At 39.4% G+C, this 16923-nt stretch overlaps 1 protein-coding gene across 1 annotated transcript in view; it reads right to left on the minus strand.

Annotated features, from left to right (window-relative positions):
* Positions 1–4012: 4012 nt before the first annotated feature.
* Positions 4013–16923, minus strand: part of col6a3 (collagen, type VI, alpha 3) — a 48326-nt gene continuing 35415 nt past the window's right edge. Inside the window, 9 exon segments of the mRNA XM_039818266.1 lie at positions 4013–4829; positions 6166–6351; positions 8142–8201; positions 10392–10577; positions 11808–11894; positions 14127–14387; positions 15252–15307; positions 15393–15495; positions 15623–16324. Of these exon segments, the coding sequence (XP_039674200.1) occupies positions 4789–4829; positions 6166–6351; positions 8142–8201; positions 10392–10577; positions 11808–11894; positions 14127–14387; positions 15252–15307; positions 15393–15495; positions 15623–16324 (1682 nt within the window). The 3' untranslated portion in view covers positions 4013–4788.

Consider the following 16923-nt stretch of genomic DNA (forward strand, 5'->3'; position numbering starts at 1 on the left):
TATACCAATTCTATAAAATCCATTTTAACAAAAATAAATTACCATATTACACATTACGGCACACATTTGTTTTTCATCTCAATTCAAGTCAATTCAATTTTATTTATAGTATCAAATCATAACACAGGTTATCTCGAGACACTTTACAGATAGAGTAGGTCTAGACCACACTCTATAATTTACAAAGCCCGAACAATTCCAATAATCTCCTTTCCACTTATGTGACGCACACTGTAGTTAAGTCTATTGAACTTTGATATTGAATGGCAAGTCAAGTTTTCGATACTTGACACTTAGTAGGCAATTCAGTCGGTGCCTAAAAACAATCGAAGTTCACTACTCGGCCCTAGAGAAGAAAGGAGAAAAACCAAGCTCTGTTACACAAATTGGTAGCCTTCTCTTCCCCCCTCTTTAATTCTTATGAAATAATGATTAGTTTGCCTTTTTCTGGCCACAAACATCCGTCTGAGATGTATCTCTGGTGGAACATAAACATTGGGCACTTTTTATGTAAAGTCTTTATTTCAAAAGTAACTGGCAATTTTATCTACCAGATGCATGTAGTGGAGTAAAAAGCACCGTTTCCCTTTATGAAATGTAGTGAAGTAAAAGTATAAAATAGTAAGATGGAAGTACTCAAGTAAAGTATAAGAACCTTAGAATTGTACAGGACGTATACTGTTCTTGAGTAAATGTACTTAGTTGCTGTCCACCACTGTGATTAACCAATTCAGTTCATTGCCAAATGAAATCAATTTGACTTGAAATAGCTCCCCCGCTGAATCATTGCAGCTGCCTCACTTAAAATGAATGACGGGGCTGCATTTCTCCAAGGACGAGTTCAGATTTTGGGGAAATATGGTTATTCGCTTTCTTGTTGAGTTAGCAGTGAAGATCAGTACTGCCATATCCGTCCACTTAATGAGAGAGAGAGAGAGCGAGAGAGAGAGAGGGCTGCTAAGACGTTGACAATGAGTGTTACTGATTAGCTCCAACTGGATACATTGTAGGGCTGCACAATTAATCGCAATTTTATCGAAATCGCAACATGGACTAGTGCAATATCCAAATCGCATTGGGGCGCAATATTTTTTAAAGGCAAAATATGTGTCTAACCATTCTGAATGAAGTATTGTGGTGCTGCAGAGATGTCCTGTGCCTACAAATCCTATCCTACAGACTATAGGAAAACATCTTTGTTTGGTACAGATTCTTGCAAAGATCACACTACATGACTAGAGTAAATTTTGTATTTGTGTTTCATTGAAAATGAGAATGATGATCCAGAAAATGGATCATTCCCTCCAATATCGCGAATCATATCGCAAGCGCAACATCAGTCAAAATAATCGCAATTTGACATTTTCCTCGTGCAGCCCTAATACAGCGTACAATGCACCATGTCAGGGTATGATCAGTATATGCAACAATGATTCACATACACTGACATGTCAATGTACTGTATGTTATCACACTCATTAGCAACCCCTTACAGCACATGTGTCAAACTCAAGGCCCGCGGGCCAAATCCGGCCCCTCGCAAATTCTGATCCGGCCCGCATATCAATTTAGGTTCACAGTCAATTTTGGCCCACCTGGTTGTGCGCCAAACCAAAAACCTAGCAAACGGTTTTTCAACTTGCAATTATGTGACACTCAAAGCAGAATTTGAGACTCAGAAATTCCCCCAGAATCAGAGAGTTTGCATATTCCGGCTGTGAAAAAGCTTGTTGTGAGTCAGCTGTGTGGTAGCCTACTTAGAAAATGTAATCACTGTTATGCTTGATTTGCTAAATTCTAGGATGGCTTTGGAACGTTTTTGCTGACTTTTTCAGGGCTTTATGTGGACAAAACTGTAAGTGAGAAGACTATGAGACGTGCAATAATACAGTCCAAGATATTTGACTTTTTCAATTAAATAAAAGCATGTCAATAAACTCTACATGTCTGGCCCTTGATGCGATTCTCTTTTTCCAGTGTGGCCCTTAGCGAAATTGAGTTTGACACCCCTGCCTTACAGTCTTACAATCTTCAACACATCTGTCCAAAAGTACAAAATTCCACCCACAGAGAGGAGACACCACATCAAGTCTCACCACTAATTGTGAGCAGTTGCTTCCTGTTAGGCTTTTGGATTTGAATAATTGTTCTCAAGTGTGATGTTAATTATGATTACAAGATTTGTCTATGTCATGTGAGGTGTTCAAACAGTCCCACATTAACTAAAGACAGCAAAGTATGCATACCAATCAACCAAATCGGAGTGAGGTTTTTTCCAGTTTTTTTTTTTAATCATGCATATTGACCATGCAGATTATTTATATATTATATATTAATTGGGGGGTTTAATCTACAAATTGGTTTGAAAACACAGGACAACAGTCAGAAGGATCATAATAATAGCCACTTGCATATTGAGCACTAATATGTCAGCTGCTTCTACTCCAATTCTCCAACTCAAAATTCACTTGTAAAAACAAGTAAAAGGCAGTAAAATTATACAAAATAAAAGAACAATGTCATTTATAGAAGTTATTTTCTTTTCCCTCCACAGACTCACGTCGGTAAATTAGGGAATGTATTTGCGCTCCCGGGGGCGGTTCAGCAAAAAGAGGAGGTGCAAACGTTACTTGGTGCTATTTTGCAGTTTCAGAAAACAGTTCTGCCACAGACCAGGAAAAACCTGGTCTAAAGTCAATGGCGCTAGACTAAAGTCAGTGGCGCGTTATGCTATTTTAAGGGCGCATGCTTGGCCGTAATGTGCACACCGCGCATACACTTTGATTCTCTCATCTCACGGACCCAGCAGTTTCCCATTTTTGCAAACCATACATAAATACAAGGAAAAATATGACCTTGTTTTACGCAACATTTCCATGAATTATGGATGTGTTGATGACATAAATGAGGAAATATTAGAGGACTTAAGGAGATGCGATGTTGAACGGAATGTGCCGATGCCACTTAACCCAAACACCCCAGCAGCAGCACGGGAGAGGAGAGACAGAAGAGCTGCACCGTCTATAGTGAGGTCATCTCGGTTTAATGTTAGATACATTGCAAAAATATCACCATGCATTCATAACCTCGTGATTCAGTGAGAGTGAGCCCAAAACATCAGAAAGTATGTTTTTGTGACATTTCTTTATTTACATTTTGTCAAAAAGAAAAATCAATAGCAAACGTCGTTCTCCTTGGCTGTAAACTGCTCCATGGATGTATTAAGAGCGTGCGCCTAGCAAATCCGCCATTTATAATAGCAATCCGCCATGGAACATGTGCGCCTGGCGTTTAAAGGGAATATGAGCTAACGCTCTGATTGGTTTATTACACGTAACGCCCAAACCACACCTATGAGTAGGGTTGGGCATCGAGAACCGATTCCTAATCGGAATCGTTTCAAAAATTACGATTCCATCGGAATCGTTTCTTTATTGGAATCGTTTGGAATCGTTTGGAGGATTTGGTTTCAAATCTGATCTTAGGTTCCAAATTTAATATGCGCAAGTTTTGGTTTCCGTAGCGACCAGGCGCTTGTTGTGTTGCAGCCGTGCAGCACAGTAAGCGGAGCTCTAGTGTGGCTTTATTTTACGTTGAAAAAGCCCTGTCAAACTGCAACCCACCTTTGAATCAAAATAAAACTTGAATAAAACACTCCTCTTATTTGTGAAATAAGCATGTGACCCGTTTCAACTCAACCATCAAAGAATCGGAATCGAGAATCGATAAGAACCGGAATCGAAAGGAAGAATCGGAATTGGAATCAGAATCGTTAAAATCCAAACGATGCCCAACCCTACCTATGAGTAATGTACCTATTTCAGACCAACCCATTTTAGATTTGCGTAAGGTGCAAGAGTCCTTCATCCCACCGGTATAATGGCAACAGCGCCTGAGATCCGCCCGCGAAGCTACTTGCGTTTGCCGTTTGATACTTGCGTTTCAGATCGTTAAAATAGGACCCTGTATCTGTTTCTTAAATCTTAATTCAAAACAAGAAAGGAAAAAAAAATGAGTTGCTCATGTTTATTAGAAAGTCTAGTTTGTGTTTATTTCCACTATACCCAGATGGAACACAAATTTCAGTTAAAACAAAATGAAACAAAAATAAAAACAGCTTGACAAGTAAATTCCATTTCAATAGCTGTAACTTGTGTGTTTGAGGCAGTGGACCCAGAAGTGCACTTAACATTCCATGTTTGGTCACTGTCATTTAAATACAAACACTACCATACGAGACTTGTGTAAACATTGCTGTGGATTCTGTGACTGTAAAATAGTGAAGTGATGATTTCACACGGATCAAGTGAGTTTTAAAATAGTAATCAATACAATCCAATGTTGCTATGTGAATGTGGAATGTATAAAACGCAATATATAACAAGGACTGCATTTAATAATGCCAGTTTTGTAGTATTGACTCATTGATAATCTCTGTCCAAGATATACATGTTTTTTTGCTTATAAAACTGCATTTAGAGAAATATGATGACATTGTTCCAGAAAACATGACTTTACAAAACTGAATCCACTTTAAAAACTCCTTTGGTAAAACGAACATACTATTTAGCACCAGTAGGTTAAAACAAATCATGCAGCAAATCGTGTTGCCTTCCTTCTTGTTGTAAAAAAGACTACTTCAAGAATTTGGGGGATAACGTCCATTTTTTTTTTGTGGAATCCAGTGCACCCACCATTGCTTTGGCATTGCATCCTTACAGTATGGCCATTTTGGATGTTTCTTCTCACAATCCCCTAAACGGAGAGGAAAGCTGGCCATGTTTTGTCCTATGTTCTTATTGTAGCGATGACTCCTTGGTTGAGGGGTGCTGGTGATAAATGGAAAAGATGAACAAAGTTAGCCATTTAAGATGAAGAGAGACTTCTATCATACTATTACAGACTATGAAGAGTATGTTAAGAACGTTTTAATGACCTAACCCAGTGGTTCCCAACCTTCTTTCCTTGGCGCACCCCCTTACTCATGTCTAAGAAAAGCTGAGAAGGAATACAATATCTTATATCTCTATATATTCTTGTGTATTATCATAATTTGTTTAACATGTGCAAATATATATATATTTTTTTTTACCTCAACCTCAAACCACAAAGACTATGATCTTTGCCGCCCCCTAAGGGGTGCCCAGACCCCAGGTTGGGAACCACTGACCTAAGCTATCTTGGTAGGTAGTTATATTTCATTGTGTACACACCAACTTATAACAATCTGCAGAAATTTACGGAAGCGTATTGTTTTGATGAAAGAAAACAATAATTGGAGACCTCACCTCATAATTGTGACTTCTCTGTCTCATAATTATGATGAATGTCAAAGTTACAAGACCTTTTTTTATCATAATTATGAGATCTTTATTACTCATTATGAAGCATATTGTGACGTTTAATCTAGAAAGGTGCTGTATAAATACATTTTACTTACTATTTCTCTTTATCATTCTATATCTTGCAATTATATGACATGGATGTCGTTATAATAAGATCCATCTAATTAATGCAGCCACAGGAACTGATGTTGTAGGTTGTTGTGGTAGTCGGGTTCAGAGGAAGTTTTAGCCAAATGCTGATCAGTATTGTTGCTTGTGACTTGTTACACCTGTTTTATTGGATTGCATTGCTATCAAACCTTGAACTTGTCATTTTTCCACATCAATGTTGGATACAACTGATCTTAAACAATCTATTTTATAAACTTACCATAGTGTTTTTATGTGCAACCTTAATCTGAAAAGTTACTAGTAACAAGCGTTATGAAATGTAGTAAAACGTACAATATTTCTCTCTGAAGTTTTAAGTATGAAGTAGCAGAAAATAGAAATACTAGTAAAGTACAGTATGTCTAAGTCAAAATAAGTAACAATAATTGATTTCCCCCACTGTGAACATCAACACAGACTGGGAGAGCCTGTATCATAACTTGATCTTCCAGCGTTCGTACTGATGGAATGTGTAAAACTTTCAACTCTGCAATAACTGACATCCATCTAAAATTATGATACATGGAGTTTATTATATTACAAGAATAAAAAAACAAGAAATTGGCAAATGCAATGCACTTCCATAAAAAAATCCTTCATTGGTCAGTAACCTGTGGACTTACAATATCTGATCAGTGACACTGGTAGATTATTACTATAAACAAAGTACCTGGTTTTCCACAAGCCGTCACACACTGCTGATGTGTGTCAAAGCGATTCTGGTTTCCACCGCAGCCTCCATACCAGAAGCGTGTGCAGCTCTTGCTGGAGGCATCGTAGTGCCACTTAAGTACAAATTTGGCACAAGTACCTTCCTCTTTGGGAAGCTGGCAAATGTTCACCGCTGTAGAGGCCGCTGTAAGGGAAGCGACAAAGAATAACAATCAGGCAAATTGTGAGAACACATGCAACTAGAAGAGACCACATCTCCGGAAAGGCGGCATGCTTTCACTAGTTGTTCACTAAATTAGACTTTATTGTAAATATGAACAACAATGAGTGGTGCAATCAGCAGTAAATATATCATTACCATTATTAATAATGACCAGACCAAAACAGAATCTGCAGATTAGTTTGTACAGGTTCAGTGGTGATCCAGAATGAAAATCTGCGGAATTTAGCGGACTGTTTTTCTGCTTGAGGTGGAGATGTTAAAGGAGAAATCCGGCGCAAAATGAACCTAGGGGTTAATAACACATGGGTACTGAGTCGACCGTTCTCTGGGATATGTTTTCATGCTAATCGAATGTGACCAGTTTTAGCGCAAACGCGCTAATTAGCTTATAACGCTAGTCGTCGGGGGGCTGTTAAAGTAAAAAGAAATCGCTGACGAACGCCGTGCTTGAGCAATGTTACTGGTTGCACAGCGTTCGTCGTTTGACTGGTCGTGACTGTTTTCCCAAGATGGCGCCCGCCTGTATACGCGAACGGTACTGTCTTTATAATCTATCTTTTTAATAAACTGTCTGTACACTTACAAAGTTCTCAATGCTTTGGTTTACATGTAGGGAACCTCATTATGCTACAGTGGAAGTGTGGTGCTATTTTGATCCTTGTTAGTGGTGTAGAAATAGCGATTTCTTTTTACTTTACCCTCTGTCCCGACGACTAGCGTTATAAGCTAATTAGCGGTTTGCGCTAAAACTGGTCATATTTGATTAGCATGAAAACGGTCGACTCGGTACACACGTGTTACTATCCCCTAGGTTCATTTTGCACCGGATTTCTCCTTTAACATTCTGAGCTTTCTTTTAATTTTTTTAATTGGTTTAAAATCTGCGGAAAATTCAGCAGAAAATTCTTCAGAAAATACTGCGGAATTCTGCACCTGCAGATTCTATGTGGCCCTGATGATGATTAGTAATAAAGATGATGGCAGCATTTTGCCAGTGACCTGTTTATGTTGTGGAGGGAAAACCGGTATAATGTTTATACATGTTTCAAAGAAAGAACAAAAGTACTTCCAACACAGCAGACGTTTATTCTTCCATAATGAGATACAGCACATTTGGTTTGGAGTAGACTTTGTGTTACTGTGAGGATCTGTGAGCCAATTCACTCCACAGCTGACATGGTACTGACAAATTGAACTTGTATGAGGACTGCTGCCAGAAAAACAATGAACCAGTGAACAAGGCTTTCCATTCATTTTCTTTTTGGTTTTGATTTGGGCTCGCTCCTGTGTCAAAAGCTTAACCTCCTTAGCTTTTTGTTTTGTTTTTTATTTGTTCCTTCAGTCATTTTGACCACGTGAGGGGCAGTGGAGGAGGTTGGTTTGTTTCCAGTTGAATAAAAAGAACGTAATGTTTTGCGAAGTGAGCACAGTTTGTGGAAACTGAATTATGTAACAGTGATACAATAAGATGCACATCTGGTGACTTGATGTCCAGATATGTGCCCAACATTAGGGATGGTCTGAAAAGATTTGATCATCATGTTTTGAGGATGTGGGTTCGCTTGTTTAAAACCAGGAGGAAATGCTTGTTCTTTCCTCTTGGCTGGCATTTGCAAAGCATACACATGCACCCACATCAAAGTCAGTTATGTCTTCAAACCAGGGAGTTAGAAGGGAAGGAACAGTAACATAATACTGTAGGTCTACAGAAAGCTAATCATGTTAGTCAGTCAGTGTATATGAGATCTCACCAGGAGCCGGAAGGATCTCCACTTGTTCAACCTGCTGCACTTTTGGCTGAGGCTCTGGCACTGTGGAAACATAAAATATGAATGTAGTTTCAGCTTTAAAGAAATAGACTTTTCACTGCTGCTGTAAAACTATCAGGAGGATTTCCAACATGGTGCAATGTTGATATAAATGACCACAGACATGTACTCAGATGCAATCCTTATTATCTGTTACAAATTGCCCACATCGGCAGGTTGATTTTCTTTTTCTACTTATAAAGTTACTATATGTAACTTGTTATGTTTCTGAAACCTGTAATTTTTCGTCTTATGATCATAAATGATCTGTTACAGCAAATGAGACCAACAGTGAAAAGAACCCTATTGTTATATAGTTTTTATAAATGCCTTTGCCCGGGTCCGATTTTTAACAGTAATACATTCTGACGGGTCACAGATTTCAGTGTAACACCAGAAAAGCTTGTGTTAGCGTATCCAGCCAGGTAAAAGGTAGCAGGAGATTGCTTTATATGGCATAATTGTATTTTTATTTTATTTTAGAAGTTATCAGTTGTAGTTATGGCTGATACTGGGGGAGGGCCATCACAGAAAAAAAGGAAATTAAATGAAGAACTAAAAGCTAAAAGGGAAAGTGACAAATGACAGACAATGAAGACAATCGCTGAATTTTAAATGATTCAAAACCAACCCCGAATTGGCCCCTCAGGTAATATGTCCATTTCATTCATAAAATAACTTGACAATGCATGATGTGGTTGTAAGTCAGTAGCCTACATTACATTACGTGCCCCTTCCAATTTGTGCCTTTTTTTTTTTTTTTTAGTCTGTGTTTGTGTTGGCCTACTATTTTCTTTTCCCTTGTCCTACTGTACTTGTGTAAAACATTCACCAATCCATACTGATTTTGTCAGCTGAGATGATAACTGTTGCATGTACATTTTTAAGAGAAAAGCCTTTGAGGATGAAGAACAACTGAGGAGTTTGGCAAATGTAACAGTTTTATATTTTTAGAAAAACAATGTAATGGCGCATTCACACCACTGCTTTTTCGGCGCCGTGATTACATACAAAGCCAATGCAAAGAGACGTGAATGTGGTGCAAATGACACGAATGGCGTGACGGGAAGTTCGTGTTAATTTGTGGCATTTGCGTCATTTGCACCGTCTCCAGATGATGTTATTAATTCAGACATGACGCTGTTTGTTTGTTTTTAGTTGTATCTGGGACTTTAACAACAGATGCATAGCAGTAGTAGTTATTTTGGTCATAGTCTATATCCTTGACGTTCCACTTCCGTGATTGCTCCGTTCCACCGGAAAATCCACCAGATTTCACTCATTTAGGCCGGCTATCCGTTGCCTTGGGCTTCCTTTGTGTTGTAATTCTAACCTCCGGTGGATTTCTGAGGACTATGGTTAACTGCTCCTCAGATCTCTGCAGGGTAAATCCAGACAGCTAGCTAGACTATCTGTCCAATCTGAGTTTTCTGTTGCACGACTAAAACAACTATTAAACATACACCAAAAATGTGTACATTTAAATGTTCCACCAAAACAAGTTCCTTCTGAGCCTATTTTGCACTGGCACCGCAGCCTTTCTCCGGTACTTAGCACCGCACAAGGCGATTGTGATTGGTTTAAAGAAATGCCAATAAACCAGAGCACATATTCCTCCCATCCCCGAATGCTACGTGGAGTAGCCAGACTCTCCTTCAGCGCGCTTTGGAGGAGGGTCTGGCAAAGCAAGACTATTTTGGCCATATAAAGTTACAGTACAACACTTGCCGGACTTTTATTCCATATCGTGCTAACCCTTTTCCAGCCACGAAGAGATATTTCCTGTAATCTATTCTACAATTGGTTAGATGACATGCCCCCTATCTCTGGAGATATAGGTTACTACTATAGGTAGCTAGTATACTAGCCATTACATGCTGGTGTTTGCAAATCAGATAAACGCACTGTTCCTTTCATTCTTTACAGTTTTCCCACTTTGTTTTTGCTTTTATAGTAGTGATTTCCCATGCACACCATTTCAGCATGTGGAAAAATCCAGAGGTTGATAGGCCTGGCGTGCCTGGTTGCTAAGCTATAATTGGACAATCGTTGTGGAGCGAGGTTTAGCGAACGGTCATTTGTGGGCTTGGTATCTGCAGGTGAAGCTCATAAATGCTGCGTGATTATATATTATGCCATCACACCAGGGGGCGGAACATTCCCTCAGGGGGCCTGGCAGTGACAGCAACTTACCTGACCTCATGCAGTTTTTCAGGCAGAGGGCCTCAGTGTCGAACCTATTTTCATTGCCTTCACAACCTCCATACCAGAACTGTGTACAGATCCCGTTCTGTCTGTCAAAGAACCACTTAGCCTGATAGTCTTTGCACGGCATTCCAGGGTCATAGTCAAGTGAGCATGGGTCTGCAAATTCAATAACTAGAACATGCAAAAAGAAAAAGAACAGCAGCAGGTATGGACGACAGACAAAGAGAGAAGATGAGTATGTGTTAGTTAAAATAACAACTTTAGGAGGCATACTGAGTGATTACTGTGTGCTGTTAAAGAAGATGCTGGTAATGGATACATTCATATTAGAAGGTATGGGGTGTTTTAAAAGGGTCTAATGGGGTTAAATGAGACTTAGTGCTGAAGGAAAATGCATTCAAAATGACTTCCCGAGGGTTCAGGTTCGTTGCATTATTAGGATTTTGGACATTTGAAAATCAAGCAGTCAGTAGAAAGAAAGAGGTTTACATGTAAGTGTAGGTTTCCATTGGTAAATTTGAAAGTTAGTTAAAACTACAGCTACTGTTTTGTTAGTTCATTTTGGTCATCCAGGATGTGCATGGCTGTGTGGTCCAGGTTATTGACCCCAGAAATACTTCATCACAGCTAATTATGACAAAATCCACTGCATTCTTGGCTGCATTGTTTAAGGATTTCTGGGACAGCATTGTGTGAAATGCAGGGTGCTAGTTAAAATGTTCTTGCTCACACTAGGTTATCAAAGTACAGCACTCACTGACTTTAAAAAAATAATAAAGACAGCTTTACTACTTTTATAATCATAACTGGATAGTTGGGCAGGTGAGGAAGCTTGACTCCTCAAAGATTCTCCTGAATGTACAGCCAGTATAGAGTTCTCATGTCTAAGTTATGCCTTAAGTGTTGCCTTTTCTAAGAAGCAGCAGCTGTAAGGCTTCACTCCTAAAACAAATATGCACTGTGTAAGTGTTCTTCATCGCTTCTAAGAGGCATCTTTCTCCAAAATGGCACATATAGTGCAACCTCAACTCGTTTGTTTGTCATAACACATTAAGAAAAGATAAAAAATCAGCCAAACTCAGTTGAGTAAGCCACAGTATATTTTAGCATGTACTAGTGATATTATTCAAGTTAAAATATGGCTGCATTACAGCATAGGACTTACTTTCAGATTTTATTTATGTGACTAATATTCTGCCAAGGAAACAGCCAAATACAAGAATGGATACATTAATGCAGCGACTATAGAGTAAATATTGTATGGATTTGTGCTGAAAGTTCAAATACAGCACAATTGTTTTTCTACTAAATAACAAGTTATGCAGGTTCAAAATTACAGAATAGATGTCATAGCTTATGCATAACAAACACAAGTGCATAAATGCATGCGCAGTCACTCACCAGTTTCTGGTTTGTCCAGTGGTTCAGTATTTACAAAACTGGAGCCTTGCCTGACTGGCTTATGCTCTGGCTTAGGCTCTGCCGCTTCTGTAAAAGTGAAACCATATGTCAATAAACAGAGTGTTCAATATTTATCTTTCATTTTAGTTGAACTTAGCTTTAGTTTATTTATTTACATTTAAAAAATGCATTTAGTTGCATTTATTAGGGCCTGAGCGCCGACAGCAGCAAAGGCCCTATTGAAACTGAAGGAATTATTATTACGCTTTATTATTATGCACAATGAATCGCCTTTTTGATGGGCTTAACATACTCAAAAACTCACCAAAATTGGCAGTCGCATCAGACATGGTAAAATATTTTATATTTTAATGGTTTCGTAAATGGTCGTTCAAAAATGGCTCGCTAGCGCCCCATACAAACACAAAAAAATGGAGCCACTGCAGTACGTTTCACGTAGACTTACGAAATCTGGTACACATATTAGGGGTGGAACGGGTACATGTATTTGTATTGAACCGAAACAGTACGGATGTCACGGTTCGGTGCATGAATTTACACAGAATACATGGTATACAAATTAATGTAATGTGGCACTACTGTAATGCGGAACTACTGTTAGTTACGCGGGTACTTTAGGGACACCTAATCTGTAGCCCCGCCTTAGCTCTGAAGCTCTCCGCCTATGTATGCAGTTTTAGTGAGTCAGAGATAGTTAGTTAGAGGACCCGCCGGCCTCTTTAAGATCGCAAGTTTGGGAAAACTTTGGTTTCCTAGTCAGTTCCAGTAGTACAGGCGAGAGAGTGGTGGATAAGACTGCTGTGTAGATTAGTGTTACGGTTCCAGCGTCGCGGCTCCGAACCGTAACGTTAGTTGGGACAGACGCCTTGTTTCTTCAGGCTAACTATATTAGCTTTAGCAAGGCAGGGAGCAGCTTTCTGCAGTGAAAAATGGCCGGGAGACGTCGTGATAACGTTGCATTAATCAGGTAATTTAGTTTGTCTTTGCAGAGAACAGAGATGCTGTATTTTCAGTTTTATAGCTGATTGTCTTATTTTATTTACAAATTCCAGATGGAGTCTGGAGATGATGTGGGATACTTATTGTCTACTGTTAACATCTTACTTTACATACTTCAGGCTGTTGCAGCTAGCTCAGGGGAAAGACTGTATGACACGAGGTGGTACAGCCTGAGACATGCACAATAAAAAAGAAATTGAGTGTTCATTGTCCAGTTGGTTCAAAACTCTTCAGGATTCATAAGAGTCCAATTTTAAGGACATATACAGGCCGATATTGACTAAAAGTTATAGCGCCCCCTAGTGACAACAACTAGGCCTAAAAGTCAAGGTGCTATACTTTAACAAACTCCTCCTTGAGATTTCATCTGATCGACTTCAAATTCATTTTGTGCCATCTCAAGACCTTAATGATGAAAAAATTAAAACCTTGAGTTTTTGTCTAATGGAATGGGCGTGGCGGCCATTTTGAGCATGTATCAATGAACAAAGTTGTTGTAACTTGAGTGTTCGTTGTCCAATTTGGCCGGAATTTCAAAGGATTAACAAGGGTCCAGGCCTGAGGACATCTATAAGCAAAAATTTACTTTTGGTTATAGCGCCCCTCCGCTGGCAACAGGAAATCAGCCTTATATGACAAACATCATCCGATTTACATGAAACTTATGTGTGGCCCACATGTGATACTGAGCCGCCACCTATACTTTAACCACGCCCATGTACTCATGTCACACCCTCTTTTATGACTTTTAAACCGTTTGATGTTGACTATTGTGTGAGGTATCATTGAACTCAGCAGAGACTTCCTTTGTCATTGGTCATGGATTGGGCCACCCCCTATGCTTAAGCCTTGCCCCTTTTTATAACTAATGACCTGTTTGATGTAGACTATTGTGTGAGGTATCATTGAACTCAGTAAAGAGTTCCCTTTTCATTGGTGCCCGGTTGCCCCGCCCTCTCTACTTTGTAAAACATTTGCAGTACACCATTTCCAATGCCGCACACTCCACCGTGTGGTCATGTGGGGCCCCTCAGGGACAAATAAAGTTATTTGAATTGAATTTCAAGTCACCCAAAACTATAATAATCATAATATTATTATAAAAAGGATCAAGGTATTTATCAATCTTATTATGTTGGAAAATTGATTAAGTAACTGCCATCCAATATATTTAATATATTGCTATCTTTAGTGTTCTGGTCAAGGGGAAATATTGCGTGTTGCTGCTTTAAATAATATGTAATCTTCTGCAATAAAACTTATATCGACACATTTATGTAGATGTGTTTATGGACTTACTGGTAGTCATGATGCCTTTGCGAGTGGAGACAATTTGACCCTCTGCAGTGTGAGCGGTGACCACAGCATGATATGTTTGAGCACTCTCTAAGTTGTCCACAGAAAGCTCTGTGCCTGACACGTTGGTCTTCAGCACCAGAGCATGGTCGTGCAACCGTGTCACCACTATCTCAAAGTAGACAAAGAGCTTGGAGTCTGGGTTGGTCCATCGCAATTTCAAGCTGGTGGAGGTGACATTAGAGACGTGCAGCTCATCTGCATCTGAGGGGGTAAGATAAAGTGATGTCAAGGCAGGACATTGCATAATTAAAATCATGTTGACAGTTTGCAGAAAACCAAAGCAGACCTGTAGCTGTTGTTAATAAATGTTAGTGTTACCAAGATCATTTTACTATCATGTCCGGGCGAGTGATGTGTTTTACATCACTGTGCTTTATGCTGAGAAAGTACAGCAAAGTTCGGTTCTTGAGACGAAGAGGACACAACTTCAAGATAATCTTTTGAAGAGTCCATGTTTTTTAGTCCCCCCTGTCCTCCTTGAGCTCCTAGCAAGTGCATGGAGGAACGGTTGGGGTGGTGCATCATAAACCCCACCCCATCCAATGTTAGCGGATAGGGCATGGGCCAAACTAAAAAGTACATCTCAAATAAGTTTTTTCCAAAGCTGGTTTCTGTCATTTAAGATAGGTCTTATCACGCTGAGGTTTGTTAAATTTTTCATATAAGTATGATTTTTATTTGTTATTTGATGCTATAAAAACGGGTAAAATGTCATGATTGACAGCTGAGATTGACTCGTGATTTGTCGGGCGGTTGTATGGGCGGGTCTTCGATACTGCGGCTCCACCTCCCGATCACTACTGCGCAGACTCTGGCTTCAAAATTGCAAGATTGCCGCACCTGTATCCGGGATATTTTGCCTCTGCTTTTGTACAGTGGGAAGAAGTGGAGTCCATCCTTTTTTAGAGTCAATGGTTTAAAGGCACAGTTTCTGAATACGGGCTGTGTGCATTTCTTTGCAGATTGACCATTTTGATACTTACACCATATTTATATAGCACCTCTACCTGTTTTTTAATAAAAAATATAAGACCTTTAAGTTTACTTTTGTACATCCACACTTACCTTTGTGCTTGCTTTGATGAACTGCTTGGTGGTCTTCATGATGTTTCTGATGTTTCCTACAAATGTACCCATAAATAGTGAATAAAACCATCAATTTCCCAAAAAATTAACAAACAAATATAAATATAATATAATAGTTACTCCTGTTGGTGTGATGATGTAAATGGGTTTTTAAGTGGCTGGTCACTCTGGAACCACTTGCAGTTTTTGGATACTTCAGGGGACATGTAGAAAGCATTTTCAACTGAAAAGAACACAGGATGTCACTCAGAGAGACTTATTTGAACCGATTAATTACTGGCATTAAGTCTAAAATAGTAAATAAAAAAAGCGTGAAAAGGCAATATAATAGATAACTATCTTGAACTTACTGCTGATGTACTTTGGCAGCAGCTGGCTGAAGGTCTGTATGTGTTTTTCGTAAAAGTGTGAGATGCTGTCCAGCCGCTTGAAGAAGACATCTGATGGCTCGCTGGCCATGCGTGAAAAGACACGAGCATCTCCAGCACTCAACCTTTTACCCACACCCATGATGACCAGGAAGTAGCCTCTGCACTTGACCTCAGTGGCGATACGCACCAGCTGCTCCTCTTCTTCTTCGACACTTCCTGTCACAAAGAGCATCAGTACTTTCCTGTCACGCTGGGCAGGCGCCTTCTCAAACACTTGCTCCACTGTCGATTCGATAGCCGCTGCCAGTGCACGGCCACCCTCTAACTGTGGTGTCTTCTCCAGCAGAAATTTGACAATATCCTGAGCTGAGTGGTGCTCCGTCAAACCGATATCCACACGAATGGGAGAGCCAGTTTTGTTGTGGATGAACTCGTAAGGTGCTTGCTGGATCACAGCCACTCTTGCGTGGTGAATGGACGATGTTGGATTTGAAGAGACTTGTAGCTGCTCCACCATGTGCGCTATGTAGCGCTTAATCTCGGTGAAGACGGTTGGGTATGTAGACTCAGAGCTGTCCATGACGAAAACCATGTCGATGTCCACGTCTGTGGTAGGAGACCTCCTATCTCGGCTGGCCAATGGGGGCACGTAGTCACATATTTGGTCCGGAGAACAGACATCTGTAAAACAAGGACATATATATTACGTTAATGCAATTTATTTATGATCATCAAAAGATGTACTTGGATTCTGCCCAGTCACTGTACTGTTGGTGCCTGTGGATTCTTTTGTACAATGGTGATTCCACACAAGCTTAAACTATTCTATGGTTAAGGCTATTCAGGACCTGAAAATAACACCCAACCACACAGCAAATGTGGTTGAATTTTGCCATCGGTGGGTGAAACTATCAATACAATACTTGGCAGGTAAAGAGAATTTAGTGATTCATTAGTTGTTTTTTTCTCCATTGTCGTTCTTTCACATTTCAACCAAGTCCACCATATCCTTGGATTTGAGCTAAAAATATGGAGGCACAATATTATTACAATTTCATTAATAACCTCAAAGAACATAAATTTGTATTCAAAGTTCAAAACATTTATGAGGGGAAAAAAACTGATTTTAAAATCCACCTGCCACAGTGGCTGGTGGCCAACTTTAGAAATAGAACTACTATTGGATGTTGAGGCAACAGATCTGGGTGAAAATCATTTTCTTTTTGAAATGGGTATTTTTAGAGTAAATCTAAAAGAAAATAATAATAATAAACAATAAG

Source organism: Perca fluviatilis, chromosome 12, assembly GCF_010015445.1.
Source record: "Perca fluviatilis chromosome 12, GENO_Pfluv_1.0, whole genome shotgun sequence".
Classification (NCBI taxonomy): domain Eukaryota; kingdom Metazoa; phylum Chordata; class Actinopteri; order Perciformes; family Percidae; genus Perca; species Perca fluviatilis.